We start from the raw sequence: 21,483 nt of genomic DNA on the forward strand, positions 1-21,483 counted from the left end.
GGATGGATGGTTGCATAGATCAGAGAAATACTAACATAAAATGCAACGTCTTTTTTTGTATGAAATTTTATTTTACTGGCTGCAAATGACATTTAAAGCCCTGAAGGTTAAGTGGAGCTTTAGATCAGATTGATTTGTGAAATCATTTATGACCCAATAACTTATATTAACAATGAATTTGAAATTTCAAGACAGGAGTGTGATTGCTGGCCCGACATCACGGTAACACATTGTTAGAAATGAAGACTAAAACACAGTTCTTCTTTTTCTTGACCTTTATTTGTATTCACACAGTCGGTTCCATCAGCTGATGTTTTCTTCCTGTTGCGGTTTCCATTCATCTTCAGTTTCTAAGTTCTTCAGTTTTCCTCCTTTCACCTTTTTCTTTAAATCACCTGCTGTTACTTTCTCCGTGTTTCCGTCTCCTCTCTGTTTATTCTTTCATTCATTCTCAGGATATAAAAAAAAAAAAAAAAAACTTGGACTCACGTGTCAACAAGAAAAAGAAGAGTTTTGTAGTTTAAAAACTTGAAGTTGTGGTAATGCAGGTGGTTTAATTGAGGTCGATTACCGGACTATCATTAAGTCAGTTGGCAGCAGGTTTAAAAAATTCCTAAATCCTCTGTTTTGAGATTTTATTTATTTCCAGCCAGCGCTCTGCCGACACGCTTCGAGTACTTTTAATCTTCACCGTCCAAGAGAAACGAACCAGAACGTGTCTTTCTTCAGGGTCGGACTGCGATGAGAATAGAAGGCGTTACGAGCTCCCTGCGGCCTCGAGGCTACCGCAAACATCATTCCCGACTCGGCAGTGTTTCCAAGAAAATGCAAAAAAAAATAATTATAATTACAGAAGCGACATAAAAAATAGAGAAATCATTCAGACTGATCTTCCACTACTAGGTCTGCTTGTGATTGGTCCGTTTGTATTTGAGGCGGGTCTTCAGGGCCAGAAGGTCGATGTAGAGGATCTGATTGAGGACAGCGGAGGCGCAGAGCAGTCCGCCGTGCAGAGCTCCGGCCATCCCGTTACAGAACACGTCCTGACCTGCGGACACGGACACGCGTTACAGCCGGTACGTCCTCACGGTCACGTGATTCAGAAACTGGGTCGCTGAGGTCGCAGATCAGAAGGAAGCAAAATGCTGTTAGCGTCTGAAGCGATGCTGGTCACCTCACCTGTTAAGTAGAGCCCGTTGATCGGCGTCTGTGGTCGCGTCTTAGCAACCGTTTCTGGGTTGAAGCGCTCCAGGTTGTGTTCGGCACCGTACATCTCACCTCTCGGAGCACCCAGATAATGGACGTTAGTCAGAGGGGTGGCGGCGTCCACCATTACCACCTGAACACACACACACACACACACACACACACACACACACACACACACACACACACACACACACACACACACATTTTATTTTTAGAAAAATCAAACAATCTTCGATGTATCCTGGCCAGCCCCATGACATCCACACAGAGTTTATATCGCACAGACTTCTGGAGGAAATTGAATGTTGACACCAGAACAGGTTTTATTTATTGTAAAGCACCAGCAAAAAAACACAAACCGGATAATTCTTGGTTTACATGTAGTTCACTCCATGTTTGACTCAATCTGATCGGAAAGAAAGAAAGAAAGAAGTCCTGCCATCTGCAGAAGTTCTCTGATAACTCTGCAGTGGTAGGGTGTATAAGGGATGGACGGGAGGATGAGTACAGGGCAGTAGTGGAGGACTTTGTGGAGTGGGCGGGTAGAAATCACCTGCTCCTGAACGTGCCCAAGACCAGAGAGATGGTGGTCGACTTCAGGAGGAAGACGACGGCTCCACAACCGCTGAGAGTTCTGGGAGAGGAGGTGGACATGGTTGAGGAGTACAAGTACCTGGGTGTGTCCATCAACAACAGACTGAACTGGAAGACCAACATCAACGCTGTCTACAAGAAGGGGATGAGTCGACTCTTTTTCTTGAGGAAACTTCGATCCTTCAATGTGTGCAGCGAGATGTTGGAGATGTTCTACCAGTCTGTTGTGGCCAGTGCATTGTACTTCGTTGTGGTCTGCTGGGGGAGCAGCATTGGAGCCGGAGACACCAACAGACTTAACAAACTGGTTAAGAAGGCCGGCTCCATCATCGGCTACAAACTGGACAGCCTGGAAAAGGTGGTGGAGAGGAGGACGCTGAACAAACTATTATCCATATTGGATAATCCTGTCCACCCTCTCCACCACCTGCTGCAGGGACAGAGGAGCACTTTCTCTAAAAGACTCCTCCAGCTCCGCTGTCACAAGGACAGATACAGGAGATCATTCCTGATACAGGAGATTATTCCTGATACGGGAGATCATTCCAGATACAGGAGATCATTCCAGATACAGGAGATCATTCCAGATACAGGAGATCATTCCTGCCCACCGCAATAAGTCTGTACATTAACTCACCTCTGACAAAATCAATCACATAACAATAATACTGTTGTCTGTGTTTCTTGGTTGTTTGTATATAATATATATAGATATAGACTGTACTGTATATACTGTGCATTTTATATTTTATATTTTGACTGATATTTTACTGCTATTTTATTGCTTTCTATTGTTCTATTATTATCTTATTGCTTCCTGTATGCTGCTGTAGTGAAAAAAATTTCCCCTTGGGGATTAATAAAGTAACTACCTTACCCTTACCTTAAACCTGATGATACTACGTCCCGCCCACCGATAGCTGTAACCTGACTGCACCACAGGCCTGTCAATCAAACAGACACGCCCCCAAAAACAGGTCATCTTGAATCTTCTTTTCTAATGAATGAGGGATTATTTTCAGATGGACCTCCAGAAAACTAATAAGAAGGAGTGACTTTAGCTAACAACACCGAGATAACTGATGGACACATTTTATTCACTTTGGATTTGATGAGAGAAGTTGAATGGGAGTCTATGGAGCCGGAGGCTTTTTGGAGCCGACCTCTAGTGGCACTCGGTGGTATTGCAGCTTAAGACACTTCTGCATCGGAACCATTTTTCAGACCTGGAAGCTATGAACACTTTTCTATCCAGTCTTGTTTTGAAGCCAGAAGTTACCATATTTGGACGAGGTGGGGAGGAGCCAGCGGTAGATCTGACTCAATCTGACTGGGAACCCAATGATACTACATCCCGCCCACCTACAGCTGAAACCTGACTGCACCACACACCTGTCAATCAAACACGCCCCCAAAAATACAGCTTTTTTTAAGCATAATATTTAATTAGTGTTTCCATTATTTTTAGATGGACAACCAGAAAACTAATAAGAAGTAGGTGGGACTAGCAAATGACACCATTTGGAGCTGACCTCTAGTGGTACTCGGTGGTATTGCAGCTTAAGGCACTTCTGCATCAGCCTCATTTTTCAGACCTGGAAGCTACAAACACGTTTACATACAGACTGTGATACCTACTATCATTATTCAGGGATAGATCACAGAAGTTCTGCAACGTAACAACTGCGTGAAATCACGGACACACACCTTGTCTCGCAGTTGAGGGAACCTGGTCAGAGCCCAGTCCAGCAGCTCTTGGGCCATGCTGTTTTTCAGATCCAGGTAGTCCTGTCCCCTCTTGCCAAGCTTTGTCCCCTCCCATTCCTCGAACCACTCGTAGCGAGCCATGGTGAGCAACGTCATGCAAGATTTACCTGAGAAGAGATGGGAAGGGGATTAGAGAGGGTGTCACAAAACATTCCATTCGTTTAACCGTTAATCTTTTTGAATGTCGTACCTGCTGGCGGGTTTTCTCACTCCAGTCGCTAAAACTGATTAGTTTATACATTCAAATGAAACTTTCTAATATGTTAATGGTCGAATAATTTTTGTTGACCCGGATTCAACATAAACTGGCAGCAGGACCTGCAGAGTAGGTCTGTCATTCAAAAATTGTAAAACCAAGTTTAAAATCGTTATTGTGCGTAATGAACGGATTGAAGTGTTTTTTCTGTATTGTTAACTACAAATGTTGACATTCTTAACTTTTTACCAACAGCAGTAACTTGTGCTATCGGTTAGAACGAAACCTGTTCAGGAGCTGAAGCTGCAACTGAATCTGAGTTCAGAGTAACGACGATGACGACGGCTGTTTAGGACTTGGTTCGTTTACACTCCGGAAACTCCAGCACAACTTTTATTACACCTCTTAAACTCCTCCTTTAATCCTCTCTTTCCAGTAAAACCCATCAGAAATCTTCATTACTCCAGAGTTTCAGATTCTGGGTCCAACTGAAGAGCCATTGTTTCCCCAAAAATTTGAAGTGAAGTAGCCAAAGCTTCAATAGAAAACCTGATGCGTCGCTGGTGAGATGAACCTTCGCAGATGTTTATAAGGTGACCAAAGAAAGCCAGAAGAAAGTCACGTTAAAGAAATGTACCATTCCACTAAAGATTGTGGAGGTCTCTGTTGGTGATCACCCGGAAGACAGGTTTAATACGTGAGGCTGAGTGATCCAGCGGCCGGCGGGGGCACCTGCCTCCATGCGGGTGAGCGTTACCTGGGTGTCGTGTGCTGGCCGTGGGGTCTTTAGCCGACGGGAACGTGATGAACATCATGGGAATGTTTCCCAGAACCTCTTCTCTGCTCAGAGAGGCGTATTTCTCCATCCTTCATCCACAGTTCATCATAGACAAACAGTGGAGACGCAAAAACACACAACACGTTCGTTCAATACGAGGAAATGAACACGGATCGATTCAAAGGAGGAGGGAGAAGGAGGAGGGAGAACACCTACAGCGGGTCCAAGTCGTTGTCTTTATACATCCAGAAGTTAGTGGAAACGATGCCGAGCTCCTCTTTGGTTCCATCCAGACCGACGAAGACCAAGAAGGAACCCATGCCGTGACGCACCATGCCCAGCAGAGACTGGACCTCTGCACACACAAACAACACACACACACACACACACACACACACACACACACACACACACACACACACACACACACACACACACACACACACGAAGCCGTGATGAAGGCTAGGAGATACGAGGAGATATGTGCTGATGTCGGGCCGCGTTCTCTGACCCTGTTTGTGCTGAATTTGCCGAGGTAGAAACTTCTGGAAGGTGTTGAAGATTCCGGCGTTGGAAATGACGACGGGGGCATGGACCTCCATCTCCTCATGTCCTTTGAGCACCGTCACACCTAACACACACACACACACACACACACACACACACACACACACACACAATATTAGCAGTTCCAGAGACACCTGAAGTTTTCCAGGTGCACATTTCCCAGCATTCACCTGATGACATTGAGACTTCTGCCAGAAAGCTGCAGATGGAAATGAACTCTTCGTGGCCACCCACCGCAGTCTTTACTCACCACAGGCGTCCCCCTGCCGGTTGACGAGGACTCGTTGGACGGGAGCTCTGACCAGCACGTCTCCACCTGCATGCTGAATGACGGGGATCATGTGGAAGGCGAACTCACTGGCGCCCCCCCGAGGGTAGTACGCACCACGCTTGTAGTGGTGCAGCAGGAGAGCGTTGATGAGGAAGCTGGAGTCTTTGGGAGGGACACCTGCAGGAGGAGGAGGGGACAGTGACAGGGACGTCCGGTGTGTGTGTGTGTGTGTGTGTGTGTGTGTGTGTGTGTGTGTGTGTGTGTGTGAACGTGTCCCGCACCGTAGAATAAGTAGGCCGATAACGTCTGCAGGTCTTTGTTCTGAGTGAGGCGGGACATGACCTCCGAGTGGCTGCTCGTTGCCAGGCGAAACACGGACGATATGCGATCCAGCAGGCCGGTCCGAACCAGGAAGTGAACCAGCCAATAAGGGACGATCTTCAGCATGGCAATGAGAGGCGTCCTGCGTGAGGCGAGCTGCAGGAGGACACACAACCACAGTTATTAGTCCGAGTCATTCGTGTTCTTCTTATCAACCAGTTCAAGTGTTTGGCAGGAAAGATGATTTTATAAATGGAGTTATTGTCACAAACGCCTTCATAGTTTTCAGTGTAAAGAAAGCAGCAGTTCCCTGAATGTTACACTTCTTCACTAGCAGGTTCCTGGGAACCAATAAATAAAAAAAAATGATGAACTCTTGTGGGGGCTTAAATCAGCCATAAATCAGTCATGTGTTATGTGTCTCTCTCCAACCATCAGTGAGGTCATCATCCATCAGTGATGTCATCGTTGGTTTGTGAACGTTATGAAGCCTCCAGTTCAGATTCTGTCCGTCACCATCTTTGCTAGTTTGGAGCGGTTTGGAGCAGGAAGTGACCATATTTGGACGAGCTGGGGGGGAGGAGCCAGAGGTGGATCTGACTGATCTGATTGGAAACCTGACGAGCCTATGTCCCGCCCACCGATAGCTGTAACCTGACTGCACCACAGGCCTGTCAATCAAACAGACATGCCCCCAAAAACAGGTCTTCTTGAATCTTCTTTTCTAATAAATGAGGGATTATTTTCAGATGGACCTCCAGAAAACTAATAAGAAGGAGTGACTTTAGCTAACAACACCGAGATAACTGATGGACACATTTGATTCACTTTGGATTTGATGAGAGAAGTTGAATGGGAGTCTATGGAGCTGGAGGCTTTTTGGAGCCGACCCCTAGTGGCACTCGGTGGTACTGCAGCTCTGTCTGCCCTTCATATGTTCTTAGTGTTAACATTTCTACTTTCTCCATTTAACAACTACAACTCTTTTATTATTCTCTTTCTGCCTCATCATCTCATCTCCTCTTCCTCATCAGTCATTACTTCATGCTGATGGTTCCCCTCCTCCCTCTCTACCTTCATCAGTCTCATGAACTCATCGATGGCTTCCCCCTCTCCCGGGAACTGCTTCTTCAGGCTGGCTGCCATCTCAGTCTTCCCCGCGTGGATGCGGTATTCCCTGAGAACAAGTGCACGTGAGATGTCAGAGGAGGCAAATGAGGAAGAAAGACGGAAGCGTGCCGATCCTCGGCTGCCCTGTAACCAGGAGAGGATCTGTACCTGCGCTGGTCGGGAGGGCCGAGGACCAGCGTGTCGAAGTGCTGCTCCAGCCTGGTGAACTGCAGCTGTCCCTCCGTGATCTGGTCCAGAGCCACCTTCAGCATGCTGTTCTCATGCAGCTGGCCCAGGTAGTGGATACCTGGTGGAGGCAGTCGGAGGTCACCGCTGTTTTCAGTCAAGAGATTTATCCTCATACGGTCTTCATTCAGTGACGATCAGAAGAAAAGTGAAATTAAATCTGCCCTCTTATTTAGATGATCACGTTATTTAGGAATTCACAGCTGGACAGAGAAAGAAACGTGACGTGCGTTGCAGTCGTTTTCTTCATGCAGAATGAAGGTCTGCATGTTTACGTATGTCCTTCTGTTTTTAGAACGTGAACCTCTGTAAATGTTAGAGAACCCACAGTCTGGGTGAAATAATTCACCAACACGTTAGAAAAATCCTTCCTGGGTTGCAGTTTAAAGTTTCATCGCTGCAGAGAACTTCCGTCAAGTTTTTTTTTTTTTTTGTGCTGACTCACCCACATCAAACTCAAAGCCCTTGTTCTGGAAGGTGTGTGTGCAGCCTCCGGCCTGGTCATGTTGCTCCAGCACGAGCACCTTCTTCCCGGCTTTGGACAGGAGAGCAGCCGCCGTCAGGCCTCCCATCCCGCTGCCGATCACCACGGCGTCCAGAGCGGGGGGCACGCGGTCCGCACGAAAGCCTGCAGGAGACACGGCAGCTCGGTCGGACGGAGGGTTCGTTAACGTGTTGAAGATTAAACACAACAGAAGGTCCAACTGTGCACGAGCTGTTCCACTGTAGTGAATATCCAGAAAACTAGAGAGGGACCTCGGGTACAGTTCAAGTATCTTGGTTTCCTTCGTCCTGGACTGTTTGTAATCAACTTCAAATTTACATTAAATGTTTTGTTACTTGGAAACTAAATCCACATTTGAAGCTGTAAAACATTTTCTAATTAGCACTAAAGAAGCTCCAGCTGAGTTTGACGGGAACATCGTTACCATGTGTTTGTTTGCTTTAATTCAATTTGTGGTAAAGTTGTGACTTCATATACTGTTGGTAGTTTCATCTGCAGTGGTTGTTATCATTATTATTATTATTATTATTATTATTATTATTATTATTATTATTATTATTATTATTATTACCAGTGCTTTCCAGTGACTACCATGTACAGTGAGTTAATGCACTTTATTAAATTCCACCGCTTGTTATTTTAAATATAAAATCATACTGACATCAGACAAACACCAGCTGTTGTTAAGTAGCTCATGTTTGCATTATTGTGAGCCGTGGTCCTCAATGACACGCCGGCGGTGACACCTCCCCATCTCCTCCATCTCCTCCATCAAATGATAAACATGAATGAAAACTTTTCTGGATGTCAGAGTTTTCTGTGACCAGTTCTGAAGCTTCCAAGGTTGCTAGGCGACAAGAGCAGCGCTACGGTAACGGCAGGAACAAGTGCTGACGCAAAAAAGTAGACTAGATTATTTTGGTTCGGCCTTCACGGTGAAGGATGTGTCCTCCAAAGGATACGTCCCCCGAAGGATGCGTCCTCCGAAGGATGCGTCCCCCGAAGGATGCGTCCCCTGAATTGGGACACAGTTATTGCTTTTCCATCCCTCGCCTTCATCAAATGAAGGTTTTAAACAGTTATTGCAATTCATCCTGTTCAGCCTCGAACACCAAGAGCAAAAAAAAACCAATCCATCCAATAATTGCCAAGACATTTCCTGCTGAACCAAAAACAAAACAAAAAAATAAGGAATCCAGGAGTTCTTTTAGTGTTCTTTCATCTGTTGGATTTCGAGCTGTTTCACTGAACAGGTGAAAACTTTGGTCCACTAGAGACACTGAAGGTGAAGTCGAAGGACCACCAGGCTCGCTAGAGTTCATCCTCTGGGGACCTCAGATTTATTTTAATCCACACAACATTTCACTCTGCTCATGGCACTTAAAGAAAAGTGACAAAAATTCATTCATGTCAGCACAAACTTTAAAAGCCAATCATTCAGTTAGAAGTCGAGCTTTTACCCTGAATAAGTGAAAACGTTGACATTCAAGGTGACGTGGAAGGACCACTAGGGTCAGTGGAGTTTATCCTCTGGGGACCACGAAGCTGCATACTTCTGCATTTTCTTTTACCTTTCTTCAGCCGCTCGTCCCTCTGCTTGTTGTCGGTGACCAGAGCTGCCGGAGGCCTCAGGCTCTTCTCACTGAACACCTTGTAGCGCTGCCCGGTGGCGACGAAGAAGAGAATGACCAGCAGCAGCACGCCGCTCAGCGCGCCCAGCAGCCACCACCACATCGCAGAGACCCGGAGCGACCTTCACACCGCCGGGAGGGAGGAAACGGGGAGGTAGAGGAGGATGGTGAAGGACGGACAGCACGGAGAGTGAAAGACAGAGGACGGCTGTCCGGCGAGATTTTCTCTGAGCTGCAGCAGGAGGACTGAGGGGTGGAGTGAAGGAGGAGGAGGAGGATGAAGGCTTATCAAGGTTAAGGATGTGTAACGCATGACATTTTGGAAACTCTTGACTTGAGATAAACAGATTGTCCACACCGAGAACATGAGACCGGTAGAGAAGACAGCCAGTTGTTGAGGAGTCGGTCGGACTCTGTCCTCGTCCACAGAGCGTCTTTGTTCCTCGTCCCTGAAGCGCCTCAGGACGGACAACTTGGACAGGATTCTGACTGTACAGCTGGATTCATCATGGTTCTGCCCAATGATCGCCAACAAAGATGCTTTCACTGCTGTTAGGAAAAATAGTAACTCATTGTCAGTGTGTAAATTAAGTTACTGTTATGTGTGTAAAGTTTCCGTTAGTCTATGCATTAAACTGTAGTTGAAATGTCTCATACTGCATGCACATTCCACGAGTTCCTCTGTTGCAGTATATGGCCCGTCGGGGGAAGGAGGAACTGGCTTATCTAGTTTAGCACACATAGGTTAAAAGCAAATGAATGTTAAAAGCAAACATACCCATATAGGAGGCAAAGAGACCACATGCTGTTTTATAACCCCATGTATACAATAAAAGGAGCAAAGAAGGAAGTCTGTGTTGGAGTTGGCTGATGCCAGGTGAAGAGCTTACAACTCTAAGACCCTGCACGGACTTCCCTTGCTGCAAGTAAAACTCAGATATCGTGTCAAGCTTTGTTTTTGTCTGACTGTGGGTTTGATTCTTATCCTATCAGCGCTATGTTATAGTTCTGAACCTAACATACAACTTGGTCCTTCGAGCCGGATCCCAAGATATTGCCGCCCAGTGAGGAGGGAGAGGACACACCGGAGTCTGTCGACAGCCAGGACATCTAGGATGCCTGCAAAAAGACCTGGGGTGTGAATTTGTGGCCAGGCCGGTGCTATAACGTCTGAACTCCCCTCGGTGGACGACGATTGACGGGATCCTGAATCACCCAGGGAGACAGAAACAATGCTAAAAGTAAGGAAAGAGTACGGCTCTATAACCGTGAATGCGCAATTAGGTAACTCCGCCGTAAGGGAGGTTAACAGAGAGCTCGAGCGAATGTGTGTGTGTGTGTGTGAATGCCACTAGTGGAAACAACAGCACAGGAGGAAACCTAACGGTGTAAACATAATCCTGTGGTCTGTTAAAGTACACATAGTAGTGGATTAAGGAAAATAGGTCCTGAAAAAGACACGTAGTCTGTAAAGGACACAAAGAATATTGACATAATGGGGAGTGAAAACAGTAAGCCTGCCTTAGAGGGAGACGCCAAGTTTATGGAACGGCCATATCCAGGCAGCACCAGATTCCTAGACAACTGGAAGAAAAAGTTTGATTTTGACGGAAGATTAATGGAAGGGCAATGTAAGAAAGTAGTAGAAGGATTGATACTAAGTGTGTCGGGAAAGACAGGGAAAAACAAGCGGAGAAAGGAAGAACAGTTAAGTGTAGCTAGAAAATGGTTAGAGCAAGTAAAAAAAAGGAAAAAAGCAGGGAGAGATAAGCGTACTACGCTGCAAGCCACGGCAGTCGTAAATCAGGATGAAGAGACAGGGCCCCCGTCTGATATACATCGACAGCGGAGGGAAGAAGCAGAGAGAGCAGTTAGAGAGTTGGAAAGATTAGACGCAGAAGAGGAGCGCCAGAGACAACAGGAAAAAGAAGAGGAACAAAAAGTGATAAACGAAATAGGCCCGACTGCAGCTAGACTAACTAGTCCCATGAAAACTAGAAGTAAGACAGCTAGGGCAACTGGCACGTATCCAGTGTTGACAGCCTATAAAGAAAAATACGGCATAACACAAAAAAGCAACGAATGTGAAGGCTGTGGCACAGGACCCGACCCCCCACCAAAATATAACACTGAAACATACCCCCTAATGGCGGTGGCTAACCCTCATTTCGGCATAAACGGTGACCAAGAACGAACTATTGACGTATACAGACCATGGACGGAGAGCGACTGTGCGGAAGCATGTAAAAGCTTAGGAGACTATGTCACTGATGTGGAGGGATGGATAGAGAGACATAAACAGTTAAGAGACTCCTACCGCCTAAATGGCATAGAAGTAGAACAAACGTTTAAAAGATGTCTCACATATAATTGGAATAGAGTAAGAAGAGTGTACACAGGGAAAGCAGCGGATGGTAACGTCCTAGGCTACGGTACAGCAGAACTAAATGCCCAGATACAACCCGTGTATGACAGCATGACCGAAGTATTCCGACGGAGACCAGACTACGCTAAAATAGCACAATGTAGACAAAAGGAAGGAGAGGACGTACATGAATACAGGACAAGACTGGAGGGAGTGTTCAGACAGAACAGCGGACTACACGACAACAATAACGCAGATGGCCCATATCAACAACAACTAAAACAGGCTCTGCTGTCAGGCCTCCACCAGAGCATAGCTGACTTTATCAAAAAACACAATGTTAACCACCCGACAGACGGACTCGTCCCGTGTATGAACTGGGCTCAACACACCCAAAGTATTATAAAAAAGAAAAAGAAAAAGACGGCAGAAACAGCAGCCACGTACCTATTAGACTATGAGGAACTATCACAAGTATTTTTCCCCGGCCCGCCCAGAGGCAGGGGGCGTGGAGGAAGGGGGAGAGGCAGAGGAGGATGGGCTCCACTGCGCTACCCCGGAGGCAGGGATGACAGCTGTTAGAGGTGTGGCAAAAAAGGACACTATGCACGAGACTGCAGAGCAGAAGACAACTCTGACCAACATGACGAAGAATACAAACAGCCACCCTCACATAACCCATTTCACAATAGATGACTAGAGAAGGAAAAGGGAGGAAAGGATCAAGGTAGTGTGGACGAGACACCCATACTAGATCTTACAGAAGTATTATTACATTTCTCGGGAGATCATGAAAAACCCACAAGAGAATTGGAAGTAAACGGAAAACCCATCACATTTTTATGTGATTCAGGTGCAGACAAAACAGTTTTAAAACAACACGTACCTGGTTTAACACCATCAAATGGACAGATTTTTGTGAAATCCGCAAATGGACAGCTTAACTGTCATCGCACGTCCAAACCGGTATGGATACGAGACTCACAATCAGGAGAGGAAACCCGAAGTTCAGTGGTAATCTGTCCTGAGTGTCCAGTCAACCTGTTAGGGAGAGGCTTACTCTTAGCTATGAAAATATCTATAGTTCCTACCTCTAAAGGAATGGTCGCAGTGGGGAAAGGGGAGGCTGTCGACACACTAGTGGTGCAGAATCATAGCGAACCTTATTACTACTGGTCCCTCGACATGCCTCAACCAGACCCTACTCACACTGGAGAACAACTCCTAAAGTTTGCAAGGAAAAAACAAACAGGCCAGTATCAAGAACAACATGCGGACCAGATGCATGTGACCCTGAGGTTTAAACATACCCCAGGACCAGATTTACTCTACAATGAAAAGGTTCAGAAACTAGGACCTCAGAGAATCACGTTAAAAACAATGTACACTGATGGAAAAACACAAACAGGATTCGCTGTGGTCACAGACAAAGAAATTGTACAGGTGAAAAAATTAGCCTCGAACCTCTCAGCCCAGGCGGCTGAAGTTATAGAAGTTACAGAAGCATGCAAAATAGCACAAGATCAGAGCGTCACTATATATACTGATAGTCAATATGAATCCTCCACGCTACATTTATTCGCAGCCCAATGGTCACGGAGAGGAATGACCACATCCACAGGAAAACCTGTCGAGCATGCGGACTTATTAAAAGAACTCCTTAAAGCAGTCCTGTTACCAAAAAGAATCGCAGTATGCAAATGTGCAGCGCATACAAAGAAAACGGACAGAGTAAGCAAAGGCAATGCATTTGCCGATAAAACAGCCAAAGAAGCAGCAACAGGACAATATGGCATATACACCATAGTCTCATCAGAAACCAAACGAGGAAATCGAACCAATATCTAATGAAATTTTAATAGATATGCAAGCGAATTCACCAACAACAGAAAAACAGCTATGGTTAAAAAATGGAGCACAAATACAAAACGGCATATATCACATAAACAACAAACCTGTACTTCCACGAAACCTGTACAAAACAGCAGCCATTTTGAGTCCTGGGCCTTGCCATGTCTCAACAGGAGGGATGGTTGAAGGGATACATCAACATTTCTATACAATAGGATTCAATTCATACTCAAAAAATTTTTGTAGATCATGCTTAATCTGCTGTAAACATAACTCCCAAGGAAACGTCAGACCAAAACGCGGTGTATTCCCGAGAGCTGAACACCCGTTTGAAATAATACACATGGATTTTATTGAATTAAATAAAAAAAATAACTTCCAATATTGTTTGGTTCTGATATGCCCATTCTCCAAATGGGTGGAGATTATCCCAAGCAGAAAGGCAGATGCTATAACAGTAGCTAAAGCTATATGCAAAAACATCATCCCACAGCATGGCATCCCCAGAATAATATACAGTGATAATGGCTCACACTTTGTAAATGATGTGATAACATACCTAGCGCAACACTTAGGAATAACATTAAAAAATCACTGCTCGTACCATCCACAAAGTGCAGGGTTAGTGGAAAGAGCAAACGGTACGGTGAAATTAAGGCTACGAAAAACTATGGAGCAAACAGGAAGAACCTGGCCAGAATGTATAGATCTGGTAAAAATGTACATGAGAATAACCCCAACTGAAAATGGACTAACTCCATTTGAAATAGTAAATGGTAGACCGTTCAAATTACCATTATTTTATGACGATGAAGAAAAAGAACAAGAAGAAAACACATTAACTGATTGGATGTGTAAGATGATGAAAGAAAAAGAAATAATGAGTGCAAATAATCTGCCAGACCACGTTGTGTCCCCACAGGAAAATCCAGTCAAAGCCAGTGATTGGGTGCTGATAAAGGTCATCAAAAGGAAGTGTTGGTCCAACCCCCGCTGGACTGGACCATACCAAGTCCTCCTGACCACACCAACGGCCGTAAAAATCACGGAGAGAGGCACCTGGATACATTTGAGCCACTGCAAGAGAGTGACCCCCTTGACTGCTGCCAACAGCGGGTAACGGTGGAAGTCTGGTTACAAAGGGTGGGTGTAGCTCTAGGCTCCCTGGTCTCAACCCAGTGAAGAAAACAACTGATCCGCGCCCATAGTATCCTGTCAACAATGGCATGCAGGTGGGTTTCTTTTCTTGTCGTAACCACTCTTGCAGGACTATGTCTCCTCCTGCTCCGCCACAACGGTGATGGAACTATAAGAAGAACAAGATGGACAAACCAGCAACCAGAAGAATGGACATGGACGGACGAAAACCCCAAAAACTCGTGGGATACTAACATGTGGTACAGCTACGTAAAGGTCCTCGTCAGGTCGTATAATAAAAGTGATTGTTTTGTGTGTTCTCACATGCCACACTCTTCCAAACAAGTGACCCTACACGCCAAAACAGTGAGATCGAGGCACTCCGCCTCATGGTGCTCCAGAACAGGATGGTATTGGACCTCCTGACTGCATCTGAGGGAGGTGTCTGTGTGAAAATAGGAACTACATGTTGTACTTACATCCCTGACGAGGTTAACACCAACATATCCACTGCCATGAATGTCCTGAAACAAATGCAATCTGTTATGACCAAAGACCACCCTGGCATAGGCAGCTGGGATATGTACTCCTGGTTGACTACAGGCCCATGGTGGCATATGTTACTGAAGATATTCATGCCTGTACTCGCGGTGTTGATAATATTCTGTGTACTCATAAGTTGTGTTATTCCCTGCCTATGGATGATGATGCAGGAGATGGTGGCAAACACATTATTTAATTATATGCTCCTACAGCAATATGAACGGGACACCCCTGAAAATGAATGAAATGATTCCAAGGTCTAAAATGATGCATACATTGAAAATGTGAAAACAAGTGATGTTATGTTGATGTCACAATGATCTAAAGAATTTACAAAATGACAAACAGGAGGGAATGTTAGGAAAAATAGTAACTCATTGTCAGTGTGTAAATTAAGTTACTGTTATGCGTGTAAAGTTTCCGTTAGTCTATGCATAAAACTTTAGATGAAATGTCTCATACTGCATGCACATTCCACGAGTTCCTCTCTTGCAGTATATGGCCACTCGGGGGAAGGAGGAACTGGCTTATCTAGTTTAGCACACATAGGTTAAAAGCAAATGGATGTTAAAAGCAAACATACCCATATAGGAGGCAAAGAGACCACATGCTGTTTTATAACCCCATGTATACAATAAAAGGAGCAAAGAGGGAAGTCTGTGTTGGAGTTGGCTGATGCCAGGTGAAGAGCTCACAACTCTAAGACCCTGCACGGACTTCCCTTGCTGCAAGTAAAACTCAGATTTGGGTCCAAGCCTTGTTTTTGTCTGACTGTGGGTTTGATTCTTATCCTATCAGCGCTATGTTATAGTTCTGAACCTAACAACTGCCAAGATGATCTGATTGGTACTCCCTGGGGCCACTTTGCTTTATGGGAAAGTTATTATTATTATTATTACTACTATTATTATTTTCTTAGATCAGGTATAAAAAAATCTTTAAAAAAATCAAAAAAAAAAAATCTAAATCAAAGGTTGTTGTGCAGTAAAGGGTGGTGATATTAAATCTGTGCTCAAAGAATAGTGTCCAGTAAATAAATAAATATTTTTTTTTAAAATTTTAAATATGAATCACATAACATAAAATAATCGAAGATAGAAATGAACAAATTCTATATCTGTTACAATATAAAATGGAGTGTGTAAGTGCGCTGTGTATTATTTTGTATACAAACCGTATCATTAATGTAAATTATACATTAACATACCAAAAAGTTGTGATACTGATGCACAGCAGGACTTCAGGCTAAATGCAAACATTTCATTTTTTCATTTAAATTTTGTTTAATCAGAAAGTGTCGCTGAGATAAAGATCTATTTTCAAAAAGAGTTCTGGAACCAAGAAACAGTCACCAGATCACAACCAGCAAACAAAACTACACAATAAATAATAAGTGAATAAAAACAGTCACAAGAAGAATAAAACAAATGAAATATTAAAGCTTTAAACACTCCAGGGAAAGTAAGACTCTCCGTTGAGGGCAGTTTGCAGTTTAGATTATACATTTTATATTATGAATCTTAAGTATTTAGCATGCTGATGAGCAGGTGCAACGTTTAGTTCAGCGTTTTAGCAGCTAATATTTTCTCAACAGAACCCAAACTGTTGAGCAGCTGAAATCCTCAATCAGCCAAGAATGGGACCACATTTGACTTTCAAAACTCCAGCAACTGGTCTCCTCAGTTCCCCAAAGGTTTACAGAGTGTTGTTAAAAGAAGAGGTGATTCAACACAGTGGTTAACATGATCGTGTCACAACTTTAGAGACGTGTTGCTGCCATCAGATTCAATATGAGCAGATATTTTCAATATAACAATAAAATTGATCAGTTTCGACATCTGATATGTTGTCTTTGGTCTATTTACAATTATATTTTGTGTTTACGTGATTTACATTTCTGTTTTGGAAACCGGGCTGAACAACAGGGTGTTATTATAAAGCAAGCACCTTATTAAAAGTGTAACCACCTGTAGAAAAGAAACAGAACAATACATTTCAATCAAATGAATAATTTATTCCGTAAAAACTGAAGCGTCATTAATGGCCGGCCGACAACACACAACATGAAAAGACTTGAGCTCGAGCAACTTCAGAGGAAACGGCTGCCGGAGCGAGTACGCGTCATCAGCGTACGTGAGCTGCAAACATGGACGGAGGTTCGTCCGAGGAGACGAGCCGTCACTTTAAAGGAGCATTACGCTGCTGTGTCGGCTATTTTGAGGGGAGTTTCCAACGGGAGTTTCCAAAGTCTCTGGAGAGAATTGTCATCGTGATGTCATTCTGTAACCCAACTGAAAATACTTGTGTAACATCACGGGAATGTTTCAGTAGTACATATTCAGCACATATACTGTGTACATTATGTACAGTAAACCTTTACTTCAATATGCTTCATTCATTCAAGCAGATAGCAGTCAGTGATTTTTAGAAACAGAACAAAAAGCCAAATAACTTCTCAAGAGTTACTGCGAGTTCTAAAATGTACGTTTAAATAATAAAGATACGGTGACATTAATGGTCTTATTGCATCGATGAGAGTTGATAGAAAAAGGACACAGTGAGGTTTTAAAATGTCCTCAAGAGAGAAATGATGGTCCGTACCAAGAGATCAGAGATCAGAGTATAGCTGCCGACAAATATCTATTTCAAACTAGAGCACAAATATAGAAATGTCATTTTACAAAGACTGAGGGACTAAAAATCTCTCCGGGGAACAAAAACAGCTGCTTTACATTCCAGTTTCATTGTGCATCGAAAGTTTTCAGTAGCTGCCACGAAAAAGGATCTAAGTACAAACAATCTGCTCGAGCTCTTTGCAGTTGGCACGGTGGACGGTTTAACATGTACGGTGGCCCAGGAGTGACAAACACAATGTCTGAAAGGCAAAAATGAAAAAAAAAAAAAAAAAAAAAAAGGACGACTTCCTCAGCTGCTGTGTTGTTCACTCGCACGCCGCCGTGGTCACGTCTTCACTAACGGCATCACGGAGCGTAAATACTAGATCGACTGTATCAGGATCTATGTTTCATCGTGTATCTACATGCTATCTACAAACTGTGTACATAATACGTCAAATCATAAATACGACCAAATGAAAGGTGCAAATGGAGAACGATGGAAGAAAACAGCGATCTCCGCGGCGTGAACATGTGTTTCATCATCACGCGTCTATCTGGCTGATTATTCACTCGTAGCTACAGAACGTCTCCAAACCTCACAGCTGCTTCAGGTTCAACAGGTTTGGCTGATGAGGAACTCTCCAACAGCAGCTACGTACGTTTTCTGTTATCACATCTGTGTCGATGATCGAATCCACTGTATCATTTGAAATGAACTCATTTGTGCTTCTTCACTGCCAAACAAACAAAGGAGCAGTTTATAGATGTCAGCGTGTCGCCAGGGAAACGCCACGACATCCCACGATTCAGGGGAGTGAAATGTAAACAATGACAAAGTCTGCTGCTGTGTTCCAGATGTTGTACTTGTGTTCCAGATGTTCTACTTGTGTACTAACACTAACATCAGAACACTACAAGTACCAGGATGATGAATTCAGAACACTCCAAAAAGAAGAAGTGTGAAACTCTGGACACTTTCCACCCTAAACAGTCGCCATCTTGGCTCCGCAGAGGAAGGGGGCGGGGCCACTGACTTAAAGGATTTTCAAATTAAAAGCATGTGAGGAAGCTGCAGCTGTTCCTGAACACAAAGTTTTTCTTTTCCACTGCTGGACAGAAGAATCAGTGTTTATTGAGTGTGCTAAACAGAGGACACAAAAACATGTTGATTTCTGGGTAAAATAATTAAAGCTGCAGATGTTCTGGAGGCTGATGTGTTCACATGATGAGGTCATTTCCTGTCAGTGTGATCCGAAACAACACTACTTTCTGAAGTACGCAGTAAGAGTCCTAACATGGAAGAGTACTATGTGTTACTGAACTGAGTGAAGGATGTCATGTATGTTGTATGCCATGTATGTTGTATGTCATGTATATTGTATGTCATGTATGTGTATGTCATCAGGAACACAGCATCGATCTCACTCGTGAAATGTAAACAATGACGGTCTGCTGATGATCATCAGTAATGGCACAAATAATTTAAAAACATACAAAAGTCTTTGCTCTGAAGTCCTGGTATTAACGAGGACACACACGCACACGTACACGCACACAGTCGTTTCTTGGATATCAACCCAGACCTTAAAGTCTGGACTGTAAAATCAAATTATCTTCACTGGTTTTTATCCTTAAAAGTGTGTCGAGTTGCCATAATGTAACGACCATGTAACAGTACACACACACACACACACACACACACACACACACACACACACACACACACACACACACACACACACACACACACACACACACACACACACACACACACACACACACACACACACACCTTGATGCGTGCAGGTCCAGTCTGCCTACCAGCCCTGAAAACGTTGATCTTATTTAAATAACGGACATCTTTTCTACATATTTAAGAAGATATCTCGTAAACTTATTACTTCCTCCAGAGAAACGTTTTATGATGCGAAGGGTTCAGATTCAACGTGTCTTTACAGTGCCTTGCAAAAGTATTGACCCCCCTTGGCGTTTTTCCTATTTTGTTGCCTTACAACTTGGAATTAAAATTGATCTTTATTTGGATTTCATGTAATGGACATACACAAAATAGTCCAAATTGGTGAAGTGAAATGAAAAAAATAACTTGTTTCAAAAAAATTCTAAAAAATAAATAACGGAAAAGTGGTGCGTGCATATGTATTCACCCCCTTTGCTATTAAGCCTCTAAATAAGATCTGGTGCAACCAATTACCTTCAGAAGTCACATAATTCGTTAAATAAAGTCCACCTGTGTGCAATCTACTTTGAACATCCCACGGAGCACCATTAAAGCCATTATTAAAAAATGGAAAGAATATGGCACCACAACAAACCTGGCAAGAGAGGGCCGCCCACCAAAACTCACAGACCAGGCAAGGAGGGCATTAATCAGAGAGGCAACAAAGAGACCAAAGATAACCCTGAAGGAGCTGCAAAGCTCCACAGCGGACATTGGAGTTTCTGTCCATAGGACCACTTTAAGCCGTACACTCCACAGAGCTGGGCTTTACGGAAGAGTGGCCAGAAAAAAGCCATTGCTTAAAGAAAAAAATAAGCAAACACGTTTGGTGTTCGCCAAAAGGCATATGGGAGACTCCCCAAACATATGGAAGAAGGTACTCTGGTCAGATGAGACTAAAATTGAGCTTTTTGGCCATCAAGGAAAACGCTATGTCTGGCGCAAACCCAACACCTCTCATCACCCCGAGAACACCATCCCCACAGTGAAGCATGGTGGTGGCAGCATCATGCTGTGGGGATGTTTTTCATCGGCAGGGACTGGGAAACTGGTCAGAATTGAAGGAATGATGGATGGCGCTAAATACAGGGAAATTCTTGAGGGAAACCTGTTTCAGTCTTCCAGAGATTTGAGACTTCACCTTCCAGCAGGACAATGACCCTAAGCACACTGCTAAAGCAACACTCGAGTGGTTTAAGGGGAAACATTTAAATGTCTTGGAATGGCCTAGTCAAAGCCCAGACCTCAATCCAATTGAGAATCTGTGGTATGACTTAAAGATTGCTGTACACCAGTGGAACCCATCCAACTTGAAGGAGCTGGAGCAGTTTTGCCTTGAAGAATGGGCAAAAATCCCAATGGCTAGATATGCCAAGCTTATAGATACATACCCCAAGAGACTTGCAGCTGTAATTGCTGCAAAAGGGGGCTCTACAAAGTATTGACTTTGGGGGGGTGAATAGTTATGCACGCTCAAGTTTTCTGTTTTTTTGTCTTATTTCTTGTTTGTTTCACAATAAAACATATTTTGCATCTTCAAAGTGGTAGGCATGTTGTGTAAATCAAATGATACAACCCCCCCCCCCCCCCAAAAAAAAATCAATTTTAATTCCAGGTTGTAAGGCAACAAAAAAAGAAATACGCCAAGGGGGGGGGGGGTCAATACTTTTGCAAGGCACTGTAAAATCTAGATGAGACGGTCCATTATTTAAATGGTGTGTCTGTGTTCTCCACCTTTTTAGAACACCCAGGTGACTGGGACCCACTGCGGGTTCTTGGAAACTGTCTCCAGCGCAGCCTTGACGGTGCGGTAGGTCTCGTCCAGGTTGTCGTTGACGACGCTCAGGTCGAAGTAGTGGCCGTAGGCGGCCTGGATCTTACAGCTCTCGTCACACGTCCTCTGCAGCTCTTCATCCTGAGACACACAATCACAGAAACTCCATCACGGATGTATTTGGGAGTCGTTTGATCTTTCTGGGAATAGTTCAGCTGGAAATGTTAATTCTCTCCACACGCGTGTGCGATCGGACAGGAGG

At 44.1% G+C, this 21,483-nt stretch overlaps 2 protein-coding genes across 7 annotated transcripts in view; both read right to left on the minus strand.

The window, feature by feature from the left end:
- The window catches only part of mpp2a (MAGUK p55 scaffold protein 2a), a 70,851-nt gene that overhangs the window by 37,536 nt on the left and 11,832 nt on the right, over positions 1–21,483 (minus strand). For 2 of the 3 annotated variants that reach the window (XM_069177681.1, XM_069177682.1), the window contains exon 14: positions 17,091–21,362. In XM_069177681.1, the coding sequence (XP_069033782.1) occupies positions 21,186–21,362 (177 nt within the window). In that variant the 3' untranslated portion in view covers positions 17,091–21,185. Of the gene's footprint in view, positions 1–17,090; positions 21,363–21,483 lie in introns of those variants that run through there. The other variant, XR_011179732.1, reaches the window with a different exon arrangement.
- LOC138215490 (all-trans-retinol 13,14-reductase-like) lies at positions 284–12,131 on the minus strand. Of its 4 annotated transcripts, none has more exons than XM_069177677.1 (13): positions 12,008–12,131; positions 9,136–9,744; positions 7,505–7,687; positions 6,982–7,180; positions 6,778–6,880; positions 5,664–5,859; positions 5,362–5,559; positions 5,056–5,175; positions 4,761–4,899; positions 4,524–4,633; positions 3,511–3,677; positions 1,180–1,339; positions 284–1,048 (listed from the first exon to the last, which is right to left on the minus strand). In XM_069177677.1, exons 2-13 carry the CDS (start codon positions 9,296–9,298, stop codon positions 900–902), a joined length of 1,887 nt encoding a protein of 628 aa, XP_069033778.1. In that variant the 5' UTR covers positions 9,299–9,744; positions 12,008–12,131; the 3' UTR covers positions 284–899. The 4 variants fall into 4 exon arrangements, with proteins under 4 accessions (XP_069033778.1, XP_069033779.1, XP_069033777.1 ...); XM_069177678.1 differs by lacking the exon at positions 12,008–12,131 and having other exon boundaries at positions 9,136–9,441; positions 9,554–11,936; XM_069177676.1 differs by lacking the exon at positions 12,008–12,131 and having other exon boundaries at positions 9,136–11,936.

The sequence above is a fragment of the Embiotoca jacksoni genome, unplaced genomic scaffold, assembly GCF_022577435.1.
Source record: "Embiotoca jacksoni isolate LCO1_2020_lvr unplaced genomic scaffold, fEmbJac1.0.p SCAF_76, whole genome shotgun sequence".
In the NCBI taxonomy this organism is placed as follows: domain Eukaryota; kingdom Metazoa; phylum Chordata; class Actinopteri; family Embiotocidae; genus Embiotoca; species Embiotoca jacksoni.

What these genes read in the sequence shown, in the direction of transcription:
- LOC138215490 (XM_069177677.1), bottom strand. Translation starts at nt 9,298, where the DNA reads ATGTGGTGGTGGCTGCTGGGCGCGCTGAGCGGCGTGCTGCTGCTGGTC. An exon ending in GGGCTTTGAGTTTGATGTGG is followed by an intron (nt 7,181 to 7,504) that starts GTGAGTCAGCAC and finishes CACTGAATGAAG; the next exon opens with ACCGTATGAGGATAAATCTC. An exon ending in ATCGGCCTACTTATTCTACG is followed by an intron (nt 5,560 to 5,663) that starts GTGCGGGACACG and finishes CTCCTCCTGCAG; the next exon opens with GTGTCCCTCCCAAAGACTCC.